The 23,610-nt window shown below is 47.4% G+C and overlaps 2 protein-coding genes and 4 non-coding genes across 6 annotated transcripts; 5 read left to right on the top strand and 1 right to left on the bottom strand.

The window, feature by feature from the left end:
* The first annotated feature begins 8,717 nt into the window (after positions 1-8,717).
* RPS8 (ribosomal protein S8) lies at positions 8,718-11,407 on the top strand. The gene is made up of 6 exons (XM_022575540.3): positions 8,718-8,840; positions 9,237-9,343; positions 9,807-9,906; positions 10,292-10,467; positions 10,700-10,829; positions 11,247-11,407. Exons 1-6 carry the CDS (start codon positions 8,837-8,839, stop codon positions 11,354-11,356), a joined length of 627 nt encoding a protein of 208 aa, XP_022431248.1. The 5' UTR covers positions 8,718-8,836; the 3' UTR covers positions 11,357-11,407.
* On the top strand, positions 9,074-9,153 carry LOC115801846 (small nucleolar RNA SNORD55/SNORD39). Its single transcript, XR_004022209.1, has one exon. It is a non-coding gene; the product is annotated as a small nucleolar RNA SNORD55/SNORD39 (small nucleolar RNA).
* Positions 9,624-9,727, top strand: LOC115801856 (small nucleolar RNA SNORD46). The gene has a single exon (XR_004022219.1). It is a non-coding gene; the product is annotated as a small nucleolar RNA SNORD46 (small nucleolar RNA).
* LOC115801855 (small nucleolar RNA SNORD38) lies at positions 10,528-10,595 on the top strand. The gene has a single exon (XR_004022218.1). It is a non-coding gene; the product is annotated as a small nucleolar RNA SNORD38 (small nucleolar RNA).
* Positions 11,061-11,129, top strand: LOC115801854 (small nucleolar RNA SNORD38). Its single transcript, XR_004022217.1, has one exon. It is a non-coding gene; the product is annotated as a small nucleolar RNA SNORD38 (small nucleolar RNA).
* A 1,710-nt stretch (positions 11,408-13,117) lies between the features above and the next one.
* On the bottom strand, positions 13,118-19,102 carry BEST4 (bestrophin 4). The gene is made up of 8 exons (XM_022575542.3): positions 17,890-19,102; positions 17,703-17,797; positions 16,877-17,110; positions 16,543-16,697; positions 16,060-16,137; positions 15,581-15,766; positions 15,134-15,480; positions 13,118-14,960 (listed from the first exon to the last, which is right to left on the bottom strand). Exons 1-8 carry the CDS (start codon positions 18,039-18,041, stop codon positions 14,687-14,689), a joined length of 1,521 nt encoding a protein of 506 aa, XP_022431250.1. The 5' UTR covers positions 18,042-19,102; the 3' UTR covers positions 13,118-14,686.
* Positions 19,103-23,610: the final 4,508 nt, after the last annotated feature.

The raw sequence follows: 23,610 nt of genomic DNA, 5'->3' as shown, positions 1-23,610 counted from the left end.
GTGCTCCGCAGCGGGAGAGGCCACAACAGTGAGAGGCCCGCGTACCACAAAAATTAATTAATTAATTAATTAATTAAAATAATGAAAATGTAATTTTTACATTTATTGAAGTGTAATTCACAGTATGAAATTCACTCTTTTAAAGTGTACAATTTAGTGGGTTTTAGTATACTCATTTAATTGGGCAACCATCACCCCTAATTCCAGAACATTTTTATGACCCAAAAAGAAATCCTGTTGCACATCAACTATACCTCAATTAAAAAACAAAAAAAAATTACCCTCAAGCAGCCACATACACACCCCCATTCATCTCTCCCCGCAGCCCCAGGAAACAACCAATCTATTTTTCCTTCACTATGGATTTGCCTATTCTGGACATTTCATATAAATGGAATCATATAATATGTGGTCTTTTGTGTCTGGCTTCTTCACTTAGCATATGTTTTAAAGAATCATGTAGCATGTATCAATTCACTCCTTTTTATGGCCCAATAATATTCCAATTGCATGGCTATACTTTTTGTTTATCCTTCACTTGATGAATTTGGGGGTTGTTTCTACTTTTTGGCATTATGAACAGACCATTTGTGCTATGAATACTCATGTACAAGTTTTTGTCTGAGCATATGTTTTCAATTCTCTTGTGCATATGCAAGTCCTTTGCCCATTTTTTAAGTTGGATTGTCTTTATTGTTGACTTGTAAGAGCTCTTTATATATTCTAGATACTGGACCCTTATCAAATGTATAATTTGCAAATATTTTCCCTCATACTGTGAGTTGTCTTTTCACTTTCTTGATGGTATCCTTTGAAGCACAACAGTTTTTAAGTTCGATGAAGTCTAACTTACATTTTTGTTGTTGCTTGTGCTTTTGGTGTCATATCTAAGAATCTCATGCCAAATCCAATGCTGTGAAGATTTACTCTAATGTTTTCTTCTAAGAGTTTTATGTTCTTATATTTAGGTCATTGATCCATTTTGAGTTAATTTTTGTAGCTGCTATGAGGTAGGGGTCCAAATTTACTCTTTTGCATGTCGAGATCCAGTTTTTCCAGCATCACTTATTGTAAAGACTATTCTTTCCCCCATTGAATTGTCTTGGCAACCTTGTTGAAAGTCAGTTGATGGCGGAGGCAGGAGGGGATTGAATGAAGGCAGTCGAAAGGTAAAAACTTCCATTTATAAGATAAGTAAGTGCTAGGGATGTGATGTACAACATGATAAATATAGTTAATACTGCCATATGTTATACATGAAAGTTGTTAAGGGAGTCAATCCTAAGAGTTCTCACAGGAAAAAAAATTTTTTCTATTTATTTTATATCTATATGAGATGATGTTCATTAAACTTATTGCGATAATCACTTCATAAGTATATAAATCAAATCATCATGCTGTACAACTGAAGCTTATACAGTGCTATATATCAATTATATCTCAATAAACTGGAAGAAATAATGAAAATAAATTTTTAAAAAAGAAAATGAACATATATGAGCGGGCTGATTTCTGAGACTTTAAATGCTATTCCCTCGGTCTATATGTCTATCCTTATGCCAATACTTCACTGTTGGTTACTGTAGTTTGTAATAAGGTTTTCTTTTTTTTTTCAGCTGTGCCGCGAGGCTTGTGGGATCTCAGTTCCCTGACCAGGGATTGAACCTGGGCCGTGGTTGTGAAAGCCCGAAATCCCAACCACTAGGCCACCAGGGAACTCCCATAAGTTTTGAAATCAGAAAGTGTGAGTCCTCCAAGTTGGTTCTTTTTCAATATTGTTTTGGCTATTCAGGAACACTGGCAATTCCATATGAATTTAAGGATCAGCTTTTCCATTTCTGCAAAAAAGGCTGATGGAATTTTGATAGGGATTACATTCACTCTGGGTGGTATTGCCATCCTAATATTGTCTTCCAATCCATGAATGCAAGATGTCTTTCCATTTATTTATGTCTTTAATTTCTTTCAACAATATTTTATAGTGTACAACTCTTTCACCTCCTTGGTTAAATTTATTTCCTAGGTATTTTATTCTTTTGGATGCTATTGCAGAAGGAATTATTTTTAAGTTCCTTTTCAGATTGTTCATTGCTGGTGTATAGAAACACAACTGATTTTTGTGTGTTGATCTTTTTTTTAACCTCTTTTTAAAAATTGAAGTACAGTTAATTTACAATGTATTAGTTTCAGATGTACAGCAGTGATTCAGTTATATATATATGTATATATTCTTTTTCAGATTCTTTTCCATTATAGATTATTACAAGATATTGAATATAGTTCCCTGTGCTATACAGTAGGTCCTTGTTGTTTATCTATCTTATGTACAGTAGTGTGTATATGTTAATCCCAAACTCCTAATTTATCTCCTCTCCCCCCGCCCCCATTGTGTGTTGATATTGTACCTTGCAACTTTGCTAAATTCATTTATTAACCGTAATAGTTCTTTTGTAGATTCTTTTGAGATTCTTTCTATATAGGATCATGTCATCTGTAAATAGAGAAAGTTTGACTTCTTCCTTTTTAATTAAGATGCCTTTTATCTCTTTTTCTTGCCTAATTTCCCTGGATAAAACACCCAATGTAATTTTGAATAGAAGCGGTGAGAGGGACTTCCCTGGTGGTCCAATGGTAAAGAATCCACCTTCCAGTGCAGGGGATGCCGGTTCGATCCCTGGTTGGGCGACTAAGCCCACACACCACAACTACTGAATTCACGCACCTCAACGAGAGAGCCCACGTGCCGCAAACTACAGAGCCCATGCACCCTGGAGCCCGCGCACCACAACTGGAGAGAGAAAACCTGCATGCACAACTAGAGAGAAGCCCACCTACTGCAACTAGATAGAAGCCCGCGCACCACAAGGAAGACCCGACACAGCCAAAAAAATAAAGACGAAGAAAAAAGAAGTGGTGAGAGTGGATATCCTTGTCTTGTTCCTGATCATTAATTATGATGTTAGCTGTGGCTCCTTTATCAGGTGAAGAAGTTCTAATTTGTTCTAAACACTCTAATTTGTTGAGTGTTTTTAACATGAAGGGATATTGGATTTTGTCAAATGCTTTTTCTGTGTTTTGAGGTGATTATGTGTTTTTTCCCCTTTATTATTAATAAGGTATATTACATTGATTGATTTTCAGATGTTAAACCAACCTTGAAAACCTAAGATAAATTCCACTTGCTCGTGCTGTACAGCCTTCACTTCCTGCTCGTGCAGAGCTTCAAGGTCAGCCATATATCACCGATATTAGGGCCTTTGCAGGTCTTTACTGGGCATGTACTCAGTCCTGCATACACACATGACCGTCTAGATTTTCTAGATTCCCAGGAAAATGTGGGAATTTTAAAAACTCCCATATTCTCCTATTTCTCCTTTTTTAAAAATATTTTTTATTATTATTTTTTATCAGCCTCTTGTCAGCCCCAACTCATAACCCTGCCCCAGGCAGTTGTGTTGCCCCTGACTTTTTTTTCTTATAAACACCAGGGGTAGGGCTGTTCACAGAGTGAGCTTTGAGTGAGATCAAATAAAGACAAGCCCTAAGAATGGAGCTTTTCAGCCAGCTGCGAGACAGGTCAAATGGTGATAGTTCTTTGGGGATGGGGCTTTTGGGGAGCTCCAGACCCATCTGCCTCCTCCACCTGCTGTTAGGCTGCCGCTTTTCACAAGTACCTTAGCCAGAAGGCTACTGGTTTTCAAAGCTAATGTGGAGCCAGGAGAAGGGGAGGGGATTAGGGCAAATTAAAAAGCAATAAAGATCACTGAACAAAGTTTTAGCTGTTGTTCTTGAATAAATGCTCCTTGGATTGTTGTAAGTCTTTAGTTAATTTCAGAGTTCTGGAAAAGTTGATTTTGACGATTTTTGCCAGTGTTCTCGTTGCTTTATTGGAGGAGTGGTTTTTCAAAGATCCTTACTCCACCATTCCAGAAGTGCACACCCTTCTCAGGGCTTTTCACACTTGATGTTCCTTCAGACTGGAATCATCAGCTCTTCAAAATGTTCCCTTTTTCTTTCAGGTCTCAGTTTACCCCAGGTATCTTGTCACCCCAGAGAAGCAATCTAAGAGCATCTTAACTCAAGTTTGCCCTAAGACAGCACATTATTTCCTTCATAGCATTTATTACAGTCTAAATATCTTGTCTTCTCCAGTAGAGTTTATGCTTCAAGTAAGTTTTTTTTTTTGGCCACGCTGCGCAGGCAGTTCCCCAATTGGAGTTTGAACCCAGACCATGCAGTGAAAGCCCAGAATCCTAAACACTAGGCCACCAGGGAACTCCCCAAGTAAGTCTTTCATTGTAGAGATCCTCCAGGGCCTAATGCCAATTATTGTTCTTAATTTCTAGTGGCAGTAGTCTGCAGATATACGTGCCTTTAACCAGCAGCATTCTGTAACCCAGGTGTCAGGCACAAGAGGTTGGACCAATCCCAGGTTTAAGGACTTACAGGGTGAGGAGCTGGTGAAAGCTTACGGTTGAGGGAGGTAAAGATGCTCATGTGTAGGCACCAAAAAACTGCCAAGGGTATTATTAGAGGAAGAGACAGTGAGTCAGGACATAAAATCTTCCAGGCACAAATTGGTGAGAACTAGAATTTATAGGTAAGTTCAATAAAGAGGAGCAGTGACTGTTGTAGTCTTAGATTCAAAGTTTGGTTTTTAGGGAGGATAGAGTAAGAATGGTCTGAAATTGGCAATGAAGACCATGGAGCACACCTGTCTCCCATCTAGAGAACAGCACAGTCATCCTCCACTTGAGAAGGCTGACAAGAAAAGAGAGAAAATCCCGAAAGAAGCAGATTTATGTTAAAAGGAAACATTCAGAGAAGAGGGTGAAGATATACAGGATTTTTCTGATGAACACAGGACACAGAAGATTTTTAGAAAATGAAGAATGGTGGGAGATGGGTTTAAAAAAGATAATATAATACCTAGGTCAGGATTAGAGCATGGGTGATAGGTATAATCTGGGAGATGATTTTTTTAAGGTGACTAATGAAAATAGGGACAAAGGCATAAGACAATTAATGTTAATGGTCTCAAAGCACATGGAGTGATGGTCTGGCTAGGAGGACAGCAGAAGAGAGGATCTCTCCAGGATCACACAGCATCATAGAGCCCCTGTTTGACTTCTGCTAAAGCAAGAGTAGAGACTTGGAGGGCATGGTGTGGGACACAGAGAACTGTCTTGCTCTGATTTCAAGAACTCCAGAGTCTGTCTTGAATATTGCCCCAACAGAGATTCAGATGCATTTATTAGTTTACCTTTCAAGTACATTTAAAAAAAAGGCTCGAGTTCAGGGTTTTTGGGCATCAGCCTTCCATCTTGCGTGGCCCTGCAAGAAACCTTTCTCTGCTCCAAACTCCAACGTTTTGGAATTGTTTGGCTTCTCTGTGCGTTGGGCGCAGCAATTTGTGTTTGGTTACATCTCTGCTAAAAGAAGACAAAGTACAGACCACAGCGTCTCATGATCTACAGATGCAGACGACGGTGGCGGCTACAACCCAGAAAAATACTCAGCTCATTTACAGCGCCTCCATGTGAGCAATATGCCACCTACTTCTGCAAGACGTCGAGGTTGTTGAACACCCCAGGTAGCTATAGATTCCACTGCCTCGAATGGGGGACACCAGGACCGGCTGTTTCCTGCACTACATCCACCCTTACCAGCCCAATGAGTACCTGAAGGCCTTGGTAGCTGTGGGGGAAATTTGCCAAGACTATGACAGTTTTTTGGTGGAATGCTGTGGAAAATTGGAATTCAAAAATCCCACTGTTTCTATCACATTGAGGTCATCCACAACGCGGAAGAAAGTGGCTCCTAATATAACTTCCCACAGTGCCTCTAAATTACATATAGACTTTGGGTGAATTGGATCTGGGTAAGGCTTTGCCTTTATGTGGAAGTTTGATGTTTTCTCTGCTTTTCTGGCATGGTATTGACATGGTGTTTTGAAAAGTAATTTACTTTCTAGTAATTTCAAACGTACAGACAACTTTACATACATAAAATAAGTCTAATAACTTGATTAAATATATTCCTAAATATTAATGTTGACATTATTTTAAATGGAATTTTTTGTTTTTTCTGTTTTTTTAAAATTAATTAATTTTTCGCTGTGTTGGGTCTTCGTTGCTGCGCGCGGGCTTTCTCTAGTTGCAGAGAGCAGGCACTACTCTTCCCTGCAGTACGTGGGCTTCTCACTGCAGTCGATTCTCTTGTTGCGGAGCACAGGCTCTAGGTGCGTGGGCTTCAGTAGTTGTGGCTCGCGGGCTCTAGAGCGCAGGGTCAATAGTTGCGACGCACAGGCTTAGTTGCTCCGTGGCATGTGGGATCTTCCCTGACCAGGGCTCAAACCTGTGTCCCCTTTATTGGCAGGCAGATTCTTAACCACTGTGCCACCAGGTAAGTCCTAAAGTGGAATTGTTTTCATAAATTCTTTTTCAGATTATTTATTGCTAGTGTATATATATAAGACAGATTTTTATGAATTGATATTTTGTCCTATAACTGCTAAATTAGTTGACTAGCTCAAATAATTTTTTGTTGTTATAGGAAGTTTTATAAGATGAAGTTTTATAAGATGATGTGATCTGTGTTCTGTGAATAAACACAGTTTTAATTTTTCCATTCACACATGGATGTCTTTTCTTTCTTTCCTCAAGACTCTGGGTAGAACTTCCAGTACACTGTTGAATAACTGTGGTGAAGGCCTGCTTCCTGGCCTTCTTCCTGATTTCAGGAGTAAATCTTTCAGTCTTTAACACTGAGCCAGATGTTTGCTGTGGCTTTGTAAACTACTCTTTTCCGTATTGAATAAATTTCCTTTTATTCTTACTTTGAGTGTTCGTATTATGAAATAGCACTGGGTTTTGATTATAGCTTTTTCTGCAGTAACAACAACAAAATGCTCATGTGAAACAGACTAGCTGATGGGGTGGACCACTGGGTTAGGTGGATAGAGGAGTGAGACCATGGTGGGTGGGGGTGGGAATTATCAGTCCCATTCTCTTCTAAGCTTCAGACTCATCTTTCCAAATACTTTAAATACAAAGATTAGCACCTACGTGTCCCACAGGCAATTCAAACTTATCCTAATATTGAACTTTCCAGAAACCTGCCTCTCCTGTGTTCTCTATTAATGGTGGTGTCACCCCACCATTAATGTGTTTTCCCAGGGAAGAAACCTCATGTCACACTTCTCTCATCCCCTTAATCCAGTCTATCACAAAATCCCATCACCAAACAAATGTCCCTTGAATCCACCTTCTCCTTTTTGTTTTTTTGGGTTTTTTTGGTTTGGTTTGTTTTTTTGGCCACACCAAGTGGCATACAGGATCTTAGTTCCCCGACTAGGGATCAAACCCTGCCCCCTTCAATGGAAGCACAGAGTCTTAACCACTGGACCGCCAGGGAAGTCCCCCCTTTCTCCTTTTTATGTCCAATGCAATTGCCTTTTCTTTTTCTTGTGCCAAGGGGCTGGGGATGGAGAGATGAATGACATATGTGCGCTATGTTTTTAAGACCTCAGTCTACTGGGAAAACCCATTGAATACAATGTTAGTAGAACAATAATTTACTCAAATATTTGAGTACCATTCAAATATTTACTGAGTACTTATTAAATGCCAGGCATTATTCTAGGTGTTGGAAATACAGTAGTGAACAACACAGTTCCAACTCTAATGCTTATATTTTAGTGGGAAGACAGATAATGAGCATGTAAAAACAATGTTAGTATTGAGTGGGTAGAGAAAAAGGAGTGTTGCTATTTAGAGAGGGGGCGCAGGGACTTCCCTGGTGGCACAGTGGTTAAGAATCCGCTTGCCAATGCAGGGGATAAGGGTTTGAGCCCTGATCCAGGAAGATCCCACATGCCGCGGAGCAACTAGGCCCGTGCGCCACAACTACTGAGCCTGCGCTCTAGAGCCAGCCCGTGCTCCGCAACAAGAGAAGCTACCGCAATAAGAAGCCAGCACACCACAACAAAGAGTAGCCCCCGCTCACCGCAACTAAAGCCCGCGTGCAGCAAGGGAGACCCAACACAGCCAAAAATAAATTTAAAAAAAAACTGAGTGGTGACACAGACCCTACAGCCCACAAAGGCTACAGTATTAACTTACCCTTTACAAGAAAAGTTTGCTTTATGCGCTCTCCCTAGGTTCCGTTCATTCTGGTAGCTTTGGTTACCATTTATACGCCAACGATTCCCAAAGTAACACCTTCTGTCCAGATCCCTTCTCTATGGACCAGACATGACCATCCATCTGCCTGTCATTCCCACGTGCGGGAGTCACCAAGAACTCAAAATGCACACGTCCAGACCAGCTCCTACCTCAGCCTACCCATTCCCACTAAGTGGCACCAATAGTCATCCAACTGGTCACGTGAGGAATTCGGAATCCTTGACACACCTCCCGCCCCCTAAACCAAACCCTTCAAAACAAAACCCAAGTCCCCCTCTCGTTTCCACCTCTACTGCCTTCCGCCCTTCTCCAACGCACTCACAGCTCTCATCCAGGACTACAGCAGTAGCTTCTAAAACGGGTCTTTATAAGACGTAAATAAAACCAGGCAAGCCCCGCCCGAATTGTGCCCTGGGTCTCTCAACCTCCCCCCGAGGCGCGCACAGGGCCGGGCTCTTCTGCACCCCAGCTTGACCCTCGGCCGGGCTGCAGCGCCCTCACGACCCTCTCGGGTCCAAGACCTCGGCGCCCCGCCCTCCGACCCAAGGCCGCTCTCTGCGGCGCCCGGAAAATACGTCAAGAGGCGGGGCTACGTTTTACAAACGGAACCGTGACGCTTTGCGTTTTCTCTTTTCAGCCAGCGCCGAGCGATGGGTGAGTGGTTCTCTGCTTTGGGGCCTTGGTTGGGGAACGAGCTCAATCCGGCGCCATCCTGCCTCGCAGCCCAGCTGGGAGCGCGGGCGCCCGGGCGCCGGGCAGCGAGCCTCCGCGAGGAGGGTGATGCTCGGGCTTGGGCCGCCCGGGCCGCTCCGGGGGCCGCACGGACCGGGGCCGCGAGCGGCACCATCATGGCTGCCAGGGTCGGGACGGGAAGGAGCCGGGCCGCACGCGCGTGATGACAACTTGGAAATGCTGTGACCTCCCGACTGCGCTATGGGGGAGCCAACCTTGGAGAGCTGAGCGTGCGGCCGCCGGCGCGGGGCGTTGGGCTGGCGGGCCCCGGACCCGGGCTCCCTGGCTCAGGCTCCCTCGCCCCGCTTCCACACGTAGGCATCTCTCGGGACAACTGGCACAAGCGCCGCAAGACCGGGGGCAAGAGAAAGCCCTACCACAAGAAGCGGAAGTATGAGCTGGGACGCCCCGCTGCCAACACTAAGGTGCGTGCGGGGCCTCACCGCCTGGGAGGTCTCCCACCTGCTGTCCGCGGTCCGCCTGAATCTTTGTGGGGTTCTGCGATTTGCTATAGGGACTAGGCGGCCTCCTCGCCTTTGCGTGTTGGGTAAATACTGAGAGATTGCATGGTGACAGCTACTGTGTCCTAGTGGTACCTGCAGGGCGCCTGGAGCGAGTGGGCTCTTAAGTGATAGAAACCTGGAATTTTTGTTGCACGGAGACTTAATTTTCAGTGTTTGGAATCAGGTTTTAACTCTTGGAGGTAACTAGAGTGATGAATAACTATCCTTAGGCGTGGTTGTGGCCGTGTTGGTCACCTGTGTGCCACTTGCCAATGCTAGGACTTGTCATAGTTACACTGACTGTTACCTCCGTCCAGCCCGGGTTCCCTTTCCTCTCTCTAGCTTCTCCTTGATAACCTACTTCCTGTCTCCTTGTGTTTTCTAGATTGGCCCCCGCCGCATACACACAGTCCGTGTGCGGGGAGGCAACAAGAAGTACCGGGCCTTGAGGCTGGACGTGGGGAACTTTTCCTGGGGCTCCGAGTGTGAGTGAGGCCCTGCAGGCATGGGTGGGAACTCAGCACCTAAACCTTTTCTAAGCTTCAATAAGTGCTTTTAGCAGGAAGTCCATGGCCTGAACCAAGATACTGAAATTTCTCCTGTTGAAAGACCTTGAGGTTCTGGAGCTTTCTCTCCATCCTGTCCTGCCTCTTAACTCCTGTAGCTTCAGGGATTGGGGCTGAATCTAGAGACCATGTATGTGTGGGTGTCAGCCACGTCTGGAAAGATGGGTGTGTGAAAGATGAGCTTATGCCCTATGGCTCTGTAAAGGCTTAGAGTTCCCATCTCCTTAGGCCTTGCTAGGGCGTGGGTGGGGGACAGTTAACCTTAGGTTCACATGGCTTGATTCTGAATTTCTCCTGTGAGCAGGTTGTACACGCAAGACAAGGATCATTGATGTTGTCTACAATGCATCTAACAATGAACTGGTCCGTACCAAGACCCTGGTGAAGAACTGCATCGTGCTTATTGACAGCACACCGTACCGACAGTGGTACGAGTCCCACTATGCACTGCCCCTGGGCCGCAAGAAGGGGGCCAAGCTGGTGCGTGTTTGGGGAACCAACTTCCTGTGGGGGGAGGGGAGGCCGCCCTGATTCCAGCCTTCTTGTGATGAAAACTCTGTCCAGTTCTGCTACTGAAGGGAGAGATGAAAGCCTTTAGTGCTGAGGAAGGTGGCAGGGGCATGGGATATGCAGTGTTGAAGGCTATGACATTCCTTCCCCGAGATAGGGTTTGGGGAGGCCCCACTAACCCATGTGTGTTTCCTTTATTCAGACTCCTGAGGAGGAAGAGATTTTAAACAAAAAACGATCAAAGAAAATTCAGAAGAAATATGATGAAAGGAAAAAGAATGCTAAAATTAGCAGTCTTCTAGAGGAGCAGTTCCAGCAGGGCAAGCTTCTTGGTGAGATGGCTTTTGCATTTGGCGGAGGGGAGGGTCCCAAGATACGGTGTGCCCTCTGTGGGCTAGAGAGTTTGGTAACAGCACACAAGCACAAATCAGAATATTTGGTCATCCAATTAGTTTGAAGCTGAAATGGAAAATAGTGGGCCCGAGCCCATAGGCCTGAGCTTGGTTTTTGCCTCTGAGTTTCAGGAGTATTCTGAGAAGTCTGTGTCCAGGCTTAGGGGGTTGTCTCAGTGATGAAAACTTTGTCCAGTTCTGCTACTGACTTTAAGTGATGATAAAGTATATCTGAGGAGACAGTGGGCTTCATGCCTGCCCCCAGGATACCTGGACCAACATGGACTCTTAAGGGGATACGTAGGTGTGGGTAGGCCCACAGTGTCATTTTGCTAAGGACCACATACTCTCTTGCAGCTTGCATCGCCTCAAGACCAGGCCAGTGTGGCCGAGCAGATGGCTATGTGCTAGAGGGAAAGGAGCTGGAGTTCTATCTGAGGAAAATCAAGGCCCGGAAAGGCAAATAAATCCTCTTCCTTCCTATCTTAGCTCATGTTATAAAGGTGTTTATTGTTCTATGCCCTGTGTTTGCGTTCTGAGAATATTTGATTTTTTGGCACACAGTAGAGTGCCCCAACTCCCTTTGCCTGCCTCCGTTTGCCCAGGCCTATTATGTGCCTTTCTATAGCAGGAGGAACATTTCTCACCCCTAAGGCTGAGTTTCAGTGGCATCAGGGATGTGGCATGCAGGCTGAGGAGAGACTGTATGAGGGAGGCATCCCAGCACGGGGGCCCCCAACAGTATTGGGCTGTTGACTGGACCATGATTGGAACCTGAAACCATGCTGCTTCTATAAGCTTCTCTTAGAGACCCTTTGTGCAGACCTTGGTTTTAGGGGTTTATTTCAGGTTCATGGATGGTCTAGAAACCTTGAAATTGTGTTCCAGATTTCTGCATTGTTGAACAGGTTATACACATTTACATAATCTGTATGCTGTCAGCTTTTGGATGTCTTTCTGAAGTTAATTTTCCTTTGAACCCTAATCCTTTCTCCTCTCATTACTCAAAAGTATGTAATATTACCAGTGATGGCTGCTGAATCTCTAAGGGTCAGCTCTTGTCTTCAGTTTAGCTATATTGTTGTCTGTCATCAACTTTTAAAGATGGTTTAAGCTCCATCTTTCTAACTAGCCCAGACCTACTTGACACCTGCATTTGGATATCATAATCGGACTCTAAAAGGTCACCGTGTTCAAAACTGATCACGTTCTTCAGCTTTCCCTTTTCAAACAGTTTCTCAATTATTTGACTGCAGCAAATAGTGGTCTTCATATGACAACATAAATCTTAAGGTCATCCTTGGGTCATAACTTCCACATCTAATGTCACCACATCTTGTTGCTTCAACCTTTAACACCACCTCTACTGTTCTGGTCACATCTCTGCATCCTACTTGCTCTTCTGTTGTCCCCAGTGCAATCCCAGCTATCAGTGATCATTTTTAAAGATAAGATTTTTTTTTTTTTTTTTTTTTTTTTTGCGGTACGCGGGCCTCTCACTGTTGTGGCCTCTCCCGTTGCGGAGCACAGACTCTGGACGCGCAGGCTCAGCGGCCATGGCTCACGGGCCCAGCCGCTCCATGGCATGTGGGATCTTCCTGGACCGAGGCACGATCCCGTGTCCCCTGCATCGGCAGGCAGACTCTCAATCACTGCACCACCAGGGAAGCCCAAGATAAAGATTTTTTTTTTTACAGGACATCCCATCTCAAAATTCCTACCAGATGGTATGGAACTCAGTGGGACGTGGTCCCTTCTATAGTGACTGCCATCCTGGCCTTACTGAACATATGTTCACTTACTATTCCCTGTGTTGGGAATACTTTCCATCATATACCCACATTGCTTATTCCTTCCAGGTCTTTGTTTTGTTAGTCTAGTGAGTTCTTCCCTGATCACAGGATTTTAAATTGTACTCCCCTCCATGCCATATCCTTTGGCCCTGTTTTTTCTCCTTATCTCTTAATTTGGCATAAATTTTGCTCATTTTATTTGCTTGTCTTTTTTTGCCCTCTATTAGAATATATCTCCAGGGGAACAGGGATATGTTTCCTGTGGCATCTCCAGTACCTGGAAAGGTACATGGGAATATACCAGGCACTCAAATATGTGCTTAAGTTAATGAGTTCTAAAGAAAAAAGGTTTTATCCAGTTTAAAGTTGTTGGAAAGCACATGTCTTAAGAGCTAAAGAAGTACAAAATCTAACCATCACCTTGGCTAAATTGCAGACTTCTGTGAATAGACGTTGGGAAAGGTGAACCCCCTTTTCTAGTACAAAAACTTAAGGACAAAAAGTCCAGTCCTCTAAAACCTTGCCATTGGCTCTGGGGAGACCTGGCCTTGGCCTTCCCACCCAGTGATCTTCCCTTACCACCTGAACATTAGCTGATGTTTGCTGAGCTGTGTGTTGGGCATGGCACAGCAACACTTTGCCTTCATCTTCTAATTTGAGCTCTACAAGGCATTGATGTTTATTCCTCCCCTCCTTCACCCTCTAGTCAGTCCATAGGATAAGGGGTTCTTTTTCTAAAGAGCCTTGAATTCATCAACTATCCATCTGCACTGCCTTCATAGATGACCATTCTTACCCTGGAGCAAGGCTACCTCTTCTGTAGACCCAGCAAAACACCTCAGGTTCCTTCTGAGTGAATGGTGACCACAAGGTGCTTTGTCTTCACAGTATAGATTTGTCGACCAAGGCTGAGAAAAACTCAGTATCCCCTGTCACCCAGCAGGAAAGTAGAAGCCAGCACTGTAATCCTGTCAGTCAACAGGAGGCTGTGCGTCCTCACAACCTCTACCTACACTCTTCATGCCTCCCTTCCTTTGAATTCTGGCATTTGTCTTCCTTTGGCCTTAATGTTGAGTTTTGGCATTCGCCAATTTCTTCAGTGGTGGCTGAGCTTAGAAGGCAGGAATCTTAGAGAAACTCAGTTTAGCAGCAACTCTAATATAGTGCTCTGTGGGGCTGTTTTCCACAATGCCCCCTCTTATTACCATCAGCTGAGTTCTGTGGTCCTACCGCAGAGATGGATGGACCTGCAGCTTTCACCCCTTAAACTGTCCTTTTTCCCTGTTTGGTTGGTGGGAGCAGAGAAGGGCTTGGTTCAGATGCTGGAAGTCTAGGCTGGGTGGTGTATGGCTACCCTCACGTATCAGTTGAATCAGCTTCAGGGCAGACTCTCAAACCCTCATCTTTAGTCCATTGGCAGAGCATGCCAGTTCAGCTTTAAGCAATTTTAATTGCACAATAATAAATATATTTTCATTGTAAACAAAAAATTGAATATGACAGATGAAGCAAAAGTACCCCAGCACACACTTTGACCCCTCATCAGAGTGAGGTTATCACAATAAGGAATATCCTAAACATCTCTTTATGTATGACTCAAATTGTGATCCCTGGGGCAGCAGCCGCAGCATTCCCTGGGAACTTATTAGAAATGCAAATTCTTGACCCCATCCCAGATTTAATGAATCAAACGCTGGGAGTCATACCCAAAACTTTAACCAGCCCTTCAGTGATACTGATGCTCCCTCAAGAACCGGCCTAGCCCCGCATTGCGGAGGAAATTAATCGTGCCCCTTGGCTCTAGTCCTCTGTACCTCACCTCTTGTGTCCTAGCTTCACCTCCCCCAAGCCAAAGTGGATGCATTCCTAACTCTGGTTCAGGCTCTTCTGCCTTCTCAAGGGTCGTCCCTAAGTGCTCTGGCTTAGGGTGCATGGAAGTGCTGCTCTAATAGCTCCGGAGGGCCTAGGGGAGGCAGCCAGATGGCCCGGCCCCGCTGCCTCTGCTTAGGGCTCCTGAGCCTCGTCCCCTGACCCCGACGCCTCCTCCTCAATGCGGTCCGCGGCCTCGAGGTCGCCGCCCTCCTCGGCCCGGAAGCGCAGCAGGTGAGGGGTCCGAGGGGCTCCTCGGATGCGGCCGAAGTTCCGGAGGCTGATGGCTGGCGAGGGCGCTCCTACGCCCAGGAAGCGGCTGAGCAGCGGGGTCTGCGCGGCAGTCACCGGCCGGGCTGGCCCAGGGGACGCCTCCACTTGCAGGCTCTGCTCAGGGTCGTCGCTAATGCTGCAGGTGGGCGGGAGGGCGGTGTGAGTGAGCCTCTGGCAGCTGGGGGACCGGCTCCCCAGAGTGGGGCCTGGGGCAGGAGGGACCGAGTCCTGGGCACCCCAGAGGGTGGGTGGGGAACTGGGGCCCATGTGCTGACTCAGGTCCTGCCTCGGCCTGCGTGGGCCACTCACCGCAGGTTGAAGGTGGAACCCAGGAAGGAAGGCCGCAGTGACTCGGCCACAGTGGCCACAGTGTAGGGCGGCTGCGCTGAGTCTTCATCCCAATATGAGTCCTTCTCCACAGGAGGCAGGTTCTGGTACATGTCATCCACGGAGAGCAGGGACACCTGGGGCGGGCAGCGGGTCACAAGGATCCCCCTCTCCTGCATACCTGGGCTGAGAGCTGGCAGGGAGGGAGAGCCTGACTGCCAGTGAGCTGCCACCAGACCCCTAATCACCTGCAAGTTGCGGTCTATAAGCTTGTTGGTTTCAAAGTCGTCGTCATCCTCACCAAAGGGATTGATGATCTGTTCTGCCACCTGCAGGTGATGGAGTGTTTTCTGGGCTTAGAGCCCTATTTTCTAACCCCAGAGTTGGGGTGGGCCCTGGGCCCATGTCTTGACCACCCGAAGTGCCCACCTTGAGCCAGCCAGCATAGAAGAAGAACTGCAGCAGAGTGGTGAGAGGCACGTACATGTCCAGGTCCCCCAGGGCTGGCCCTGGCTCCAGAGGCTTCTGAGGTTTCGCAGCCCCTGCCTCTGACTCCACGAACTGGCGGCCAACCAGGGAGAGGGCAAAGAAGGAGTATACTGCTATGGTCACCACCTGGAGAAAGGGAAGCCAGTCTAAGTGGGGCAGGGAGAAATGCCACCCCTGCCCCGAGGGCCAGTGGGAGATCTAATAAGTATAATAAAACATGTAGCAAGGTGTGGCAGCACCAGATAGGAGGGGATCATCTTAGTGGGGTGTCCAGGGAGGCTTTGAAGATGAGCCTGTGGCTGTTGAGTGTCTCACTGGACCAAACTGCCCCAGGGCAGGTACCATCTCTAATTCTCAGTGTCACACACAGCACAGGACATACAGTAGGCGCTGGGACTGGGGAGGTGAGAGGCAGTTACTTGGGTGTAGACGAGGGGGATGCTGATCCAGTCATAGTGGAACAGCATGCTGCACTTGGCCCGGTACTTGTTCAGCTCCTGGTGGAACAGCAGGAAGAGGAAGTCAGTGGAGGCGAGGAAGGAAGAATGGGGAGGGGACAGGGGAGCCCAGCACATGTTAGGCCTGGGCCAGGTCTAGAGGCTCATTCTGCTTTCAGAGGTGTTGTCAGGCTGGGGTGACTGTGATGGAAAGCAGTTTAGCAAAGTAACTGCAAGGACAGAGCCTGGAGCCAGGTCCGAGGATGATTCCCAGCCCCACTAACTAGCTGTGTGACTTGAGCAAGTTTCTTTTCACTCTGCGCCTCAGTTTCCTTACTTCCTCACGCTTGCAAAAGTGTGCTGTGCATAATTGGCACCATGTAAGTGTTAAGCACTAAAATTATTATTCCAGTTTGCAAAACTAGGGGGAGGAGGGCAGATGGGCCTGGTGCTAGGCTGACTCACTTCCAGGAGCAGGCAGAGAGCAATATCATCACGAATTCGCCCATCCCTCCGGGCCTGGGCCGCCAGGTTGGTGAACCAGACGCAGGGGACCCAGTACTTATTGAAGTCAGATTTCAGGCTCTCAAACTTTTTCCTCTCTTCCTGGGACATGAAACCTGCAGGGATGAAGTGAGAGGGATGAAGACTCACTCATCCTTGTCCCCGGGGACTCACCGCCTTGGGGCCCTGGAGCTCCCCCTAGTGGTCAAACCTCCCCTCCCGGGAGGCAGGTCCGGTCCCGCCCGCTCCAGGGCTCCCCCAGCGCGGCACCTGCGTCTGGCTGTGGGCCGCGCACCTGCGTCCACCACGTGCTCCATGGTGGGGAAGCGCTTGAGCACGCGGGTGCTGACCGAGCGCAGCACCAGTACCGACGCCAGGTTGGCGTAGCGGATAAGGGTGCGGCGCAGCAGGCGGCCGCGCTGGTCCACGCCGTGCACGCTGGCCGAGATGACGCACATCAGCTGGTCCGGCAGTGGGATGCTTGTGTACTGGGCCCACCAGCGGTTCACCACCAAGGTCACGTAGAAACCTGGTCACCATCATGGGTAGGGGGGACGGGAAGGCAAGATGGAGGTCTCAGGAGTCAGCGTGTCCTGCCCCCACCCAGAGCGCGTGGTCCAGGCCAGGTGGAACCAAGGCAGGGGGAAGGACACATTGGCTCCAGCACCCTGCCTCTCTGTCAGGGGGACAGCCTCTTCCTCTTGGTCCCTCCCTGATGTACCAACCCAGGCAGGGAGGAAGAAGAGTGCAAACCTCCTCAAGCAGAAGAGAAGTGATGGTTCAAGTCCAGGCAATGGTTAACTCTGAGCCCTGCTTCACATGGGGGTCGGGAGGGAGGTGTCACCTCTCTCCAGTTCTCCTCCAGTACCCAGAGGGTTGTGAAGCCAGCAGGTGGCTTGGGCCTTGTTTGGAGTGAGGGTCCAGCACGTGATAGGCAGGGCCTAGTCCTCTGGAAATCCTGGACCCCGCACGCAGCTCCCATGCCTGCTGAGCCTGCTCTGGTTGCCCTCCAAGGGGTTCCGCTGGGGTAATTCTGACCCTCAGAGCTAGCAACCCAACCCAAAGGTAAGGAAAGATGGTTAGGAGGCTACAAGGGAGAACCCCTGGTTCTTTGAACTTACCTAGTACAAAGGACAAGGGGATGAGGTCTGCAGAGCGGTTGCAGTATCGGGCCACCTGGGCATACACATGCCTCTGTTCCTGGGTCAGCAACAGCCTGGGGAATGTCAGGTGAGGCCTGGGTTAGAGGGAGGTAGGCAGCCTAGTCACCCGCAGGCCAGCCCTGAGACCCTGCCCTCACCCTCGCACCGGTAAGTGATGCTGAGCAGAGCATACAGGGCGATGAATAGGAGGAACTCCTTGTAGAGGAGCTTGTAGATGCTTCCCCTCCAACGGAGAAGCAGGCCAGAGAAGCCTCCGAAGCGGGCCTCCGCTACTTTGAGGGTGTATGAAACCGTCATGGTGCTGCGGGCCTGGGGCAGAAGGTTACAAGAGCTGCTCCCAGAGCTGTCCTTCTCCCCCAGCAAACCTCCTTAGCTTGCCTTCTCATCACCCACCTTAGATCCCCAGGCAACCTTCCTTCAACTCTGGTCACCCGCCATCCCAGCCTTCACCCTGTGTCAGTAGACAAGGGGGAGGAAGCTGCAGAGCAGACAGAGCACACACCCACCCCCTAGAACTCAGTGGTGTGTGGGTCAAACCAGGATGAGGTAGGGCAAGGGGGAGCTGAGGTCTACACCCTCTCATGCATGAAGCTTCCCCAAGCTCCTCTTCCACTTGCAGGGCTAGGAGTAACCGGGTCCTGAACTGTTGAGGACAGGAGATCCAACTCTAGCCCAGACCCATGCACATTGGAGTCTTGCTCTCGAAGCTGATAGCTGGTCTCTCAAGGCCCAGGGCACTCTCACCCGCACCCCACATCTACTTACCTGCTCTGGACAGCAGCCTGTGCTGAGGAAGGGGAACTGGGCTAGCCTTCACCCCACAGCACTTAAGTACCTCCTGGGCCCATAAAGTTTGGCTGGACTGAGGTTATCATTGATGGATTGAGGCTGTCACCCAGCTTTCCCTGGTGCTGGGAACTGGATGTGTCTCCCTATGCCTGCAGGGCTGGGCTGGCCTTTGAGTGTCATAAATGCCATCATCATTGACCCCACAGTTCACACCATGTCCTTGAAGCCAGGGTGACAGGAATTACTGTCCCAGCTCCAGGTGAGAAGACAGATGCATGATTAAGTGTTATAACAGCTGCTGATCGCAGAGCACTGACTAAGTGACAGGCACTGTGCCAAACACCACTACATCACACCTCTGACCTGTCCTGGAAAGCTCCTTCCCCCACACTGTGAGCTGGTTCTCAATGCAAGTGTTTTCTGAAGAGAGGAAGCATGGAGAGGTGGTTAGGAGCACAAGCTTGAGAGACGAACCTGAGTTTGAATTCTAGCTCTCTGTAACCTTGTCCAAGATACCTAATTTCTCTGAACCTCAGTTTCCTCCTTTGCAAAACAGGATCAATAACTCCTTCCTCACAGGGCAGTTGGTAATATTCAGAGAAACAATGCCTGGAGCCTGGAGCATGCAGGCATTTATCCTGGGCGGCTGTTACCATGAAAAGCCAAGTCTTTTCCCTTTGGTTTCCACCTACTGGTCCATCCACTGTTTGCATCCCAGAACCAGGCAATCCTGCAGAGACTGAGAGTCAGAGACCTTTCCTCTGATGCCTGTCCTGCCTGTCCCTGAGCCAAACAGTGCCAGGTCCTGGCTTTTAATCTGGGTATAAGACCTCTGAGATGCCCCCCACTTCCACCTGCCATCACCAGCCTCTGGCCTCACTCCTTTTCACTGCTTCTTTGAGGTCCATCCTTGCATCAGTTCATCATACTGGCCTATAATCCACCTACAGAGAGATCTCCCCTCCAGCCCATGAAACCCTTGAGGACAGGATTGCATCTGATTCATCTCAGTAAAGCTGGGGAGGACTTGAACCCAGGCAGGCTTTTCTTTTCTTTTCTCTTTCTTTCCTTTCTTTTTATTCTATTTTTTAAATTTTTATTGGAGTATAGTTGATTTACAATATTGTGTTATTTTTTGCTGTACAGCAAAGTGAATCAGTTATACATATATCCACTCTTTTTTAGATTCTTTTCCCATATAGACCATTACAGAGAATTGAGGAGTTCCCTGTGTTATACAGTAGGCTCTTATTAATTATCTATTTTATATATAGTAGTGTGTCTATGTCAATCCCAATCTCCCAATTTTACCGCCCCCATCCCCTTGGTTTTCTACATCTGTGACTCTACTTCTGTTTTGTAACTAAGTTCATTCGTACCCTTTTTTTAGATTCCACGTATAAGTGATATCATATGATACTTGTCTTTCTGTGTCTGACCTCACTCAGTATGACAGTCTCTAGGTCTATCCACGTTGCTGCAAATGGCATTATTTCGTTCTTTTTTATGGCTGAGTAATATTCCATTTATGTATGTAATACATCTTCTTTATCCATTCTTCTGTCGATGGACAGTGCTTCCATGTCTTGGCTATTGTAAACAGGGCTGCAATGAACATTGGGTTGCATGTATCTTTTAACCTGAGGGGTCCCCCTCCCCAATTTTTATAAGAAACTCCCTGGATGAGCAAGGTCTGGAAGCCAACTCATGGTTTGACAAGTTATGTTCTCCTTCCAGGGCCCAGGTGAGATGTCCATATGTGGAAAGAACAGGACTCCATGTGTGTGTCCTGGAGGTCTGGAAGACCCAGGACCTGACCTGGGAAGGGCAAGATACCAGCTCTGGGGCCTCAGCTATCTTGGCCATGCAGCCCCTTCCCAAGCTCTGATCTGTGACTTTTCTAGAGCATTCTGGGCTGCTTACCACTTAAAGAGTCTCTGGTACCTGGGAAGCCAGGCCCTGGGACTGTGGGAGCTCAGGCCCTGAAGTCCTGGTAGCTTCTCTCTGACAGTGCTCCCTGAGGGCAGCCCAGCTGGCTGCATTTCAGACCTCAGCCCCCATCCCCATGTGAGGCCCCCTCACATCTGCCTGTTACCAACTCTCTGGATCACTGGGCTGTGAATTCCCACAGAGCTGTGGGTAAAGGTACAGAACCTGAAGGCTCGCCCCAGGAGGGAGCAGTCCCCAGGCCCCACCCAGCCCCTCCTTCCTCGGTCACTTTATCTCCCTTCCCAGCTGCTGTCAGGTCCCTTTGGTTTATGGTCCAGGAGAGGGAACCACTCCACCTGTAAATCATTTTCCCCACCCTTCTTTATCCTCCTCTGGCTCTTGCCTCTCCTTCTCTTCCACTCCTAACCACCAATGCCCACTCCCCTCCTCACAGCCAAGAGCTGTATATATGACTTGGCAGTTTACAGCATGGAGTCTGGAGCCAGACCGCCCAGATTTTTAAATCCGGACTTCACTGTGAACTACCTTTGTGACCTTGACCTTGAGCAAACTGTTTAACCTCTCTGTCCTTAATTTCCCCTTGGGGAAACCGAATGATAGTATCTATCTCACAGAGTCGTTGTGACTATTAAATGAATTAATATTTATAAAGCGCTTGGTAAGCATGAAATGCTACTGTAGCTATTAGCATCTCTCTTGTTTTTGGTCCAGCTCTTTTACTTCCACCTCTGCCACCACCAAGGACACCTGAGATCTCCTTATTGCTGAATCCAGTAGGCCCCTCCTGAGTCCTAACCTTACTTGGTATCTTTCATTCTTGAAAGACTCCCTTGACCTCTGTGACCTGATACTGTCAAGAGATTCTGACTCTGAGCTGCCAAGGGGCAAGGAGTGTGGGATATGTGCTCAACTAGCAGCGGGCCTGAGAGCATCCTCTGGGGGATGGAGACCCAGAGAGGTCAGAAAAAACTCAGCTTGGGCAGGGGTTGTGAGAGTCTTGGGGGGAGGAGAAAGGGCACTAGTAAGAGGGACAGGGAGACATGGAGTAGTATAGGAGGACAGATGCAAGGTCAGAGAACTATGGTTCTGAGAAAACTCAAGCAGGGGAATTTCCTGGCAGTCCAGGACTCCGTGCTTCCACTGCAGGGGGCACGGGTTCGATCCCTGGTTGGGGAACTAAGATCCCACATACCACGCAGCCAAACAAAAAGAAAAAGTCAGGCAATGATGAATAGTGGAGTCAGACATCTTGGGTTCAGATCTTGGCTCTGCCCCTTGGTAGCTGCATATGACCTTGGGCAAGAGGCTTAGCCCCATGAGGCTCGGTTTCTTCATCTGTGAAATGGGGATAATAATCACATCCACATCATAAGGTTACTGTGAGCAGTCCAGAAGATAAATGCTTAGCCCCACGCCTGGTATGTGACAGGTGCATAAGATCCCTTAATGGCAGCATATGTTACACTGAGGGAGGAGGCAGAACAGGCTGCCAGCCCCTCCAGTTACAGCATCAGGAGGATGTCCTCCTGATGCTGTGGCTCCCGGAGGAGGACTCAGGAGCCTTGTTAACCTCCCAAGGGAAGGAGCCAGTGATGGTTACAGAATATGCCACCCCAAAATATGCCACTCTGGCATATTGATTATTTTGAGCTGTAGGCACTTGAAAAACAGCAAATGCAGGGAGAGGCTTTCTCTGAACTCCCCTTAACTGCCTAAAGACAGAGCCTCCAAAAGGAACTCAATGGTCATAAATCCCCTTCCTGGGAGTTTCATCTCATATCACGGGAGAGGAAATTAGAATTCTATATCATATCCAGGCCACTTTTGTCATAAACTATCATACCTCCCATTCATTCTTCTAAGGGCCCATTCATCTTTCCTAGAAATTATTTACTCTCCCCTAAGAGGCCTACATTCCCCTCCCCCTTTCTCTACTCAGATGGTACTTTTAAAAAAAAATTTATTTTATTTTTGGCTGTGTTGGGTCTTCGTTGCTGCGCTCAGGCTTTCTCTAGTTGCGGCGAGCGGGGGCTGCTCTTTGTTGTGGTGCACGGGCTTCTCATTGCAGTGGCTTCTCTTGTTGCGGAGCACAGGCTCTAGGAGCATGGGCTTCAGTAGCTGTGGCACGTAGGCTCAGTAGTTGTGGCTCGCGGGCTTAGTTGCTCCACAGCATGTGGCATCTTCCCCGACCAGGGCTTGAACCCATGCCCCCTGCATTGGCAGGCAGATTCTTAACCACTGCGCCAGCAGGAAAGCCTACTCAGATGGTATTTAAGCCTAAATTCTAAGCCACATGGGAGAGTTATCCATTTTTCCCTGGATATCTCCCATGTATACATAAGCTCTACGTGTTAATAAACTTGCTTTTTGTTTTTTGTATTGTTCTTGTTAATCTCTTTGTTGAAGAGTCCTGTATGGGTTAATTTGTTGAGGGAATCCAACTTTAGGTAGTGTGGTGGGGAGACCTCTCTGAGGTGATGACATGTGAGTTAAGCCAGAAAAGATGAGAATGAATGAGTAATAAGTAAAGACTAGGGGGAAAGTATTCCAGACAGAGGGAATAAATGTGCAATGGCCCAGAGGTAAGAACAGGTATTATGTGTGAGGAAGAAAGAGAAGGCCTGGCTGGAGCAAAGTAGACAAGAGGAGATTGTTTAGAGAGTTAGGCAGGGCCTGATTATGGGGAACTTTATAGACGGTTGCAAGGATTCTAGATTTCATTCTCAGAGCAATGGGAAACCACTGAAGAGTTACTTGTAAGAAATGTACCAACTAATGTGAGATGGTAATAATAGGGGAAATTCTGTGTGTGCAGGGGCAGGGGGAAGTATACGACAACTCTCTGTACTGTCTGCTCAATTTTTCTGAAAAATCTAAAACTGTTCTAAGAAATAAATTCTACTAATAAAAAATACAAAACTGAAAAAATAAAAAAGAGTCCTGTATGAAAACCTAAGATGGATGGAGCTTTGACTTCTCCTAACCCCCAGTACCTTAGATTGTGACTATATTTGGAGATACGAACTTTAAAAAGGTCAAGTTAAAATGAGGTCCTGAGGTAGACCCTAATCTGCTCTGACTGATGTCTTTAAGAGATGAAGCAATTAGGACACATAGAAAAAGATCA

This window comes from Delphinapterus leucas, chromosome 1, assembly GCF_059928025.1.
Source record: "Delphinapterus leucas isolate spDelLeu-1000000601 "Yukka" chromosome 1, BTC_Dleu_Yukka2, whole genome shotgun sequence".
Taxonomy (NCBI): Eukaryota; Metazoa; Chordata; class Mammalia; order Artiodactyla; family Monodontidae; genus Delphinapterus; species Delphinapterus leucas.
The sequence above is the reverse complement of the archived record's forward strand: the minus strand, read 5'-3'. Positions and strand labels throughout refer to the sequence as shown.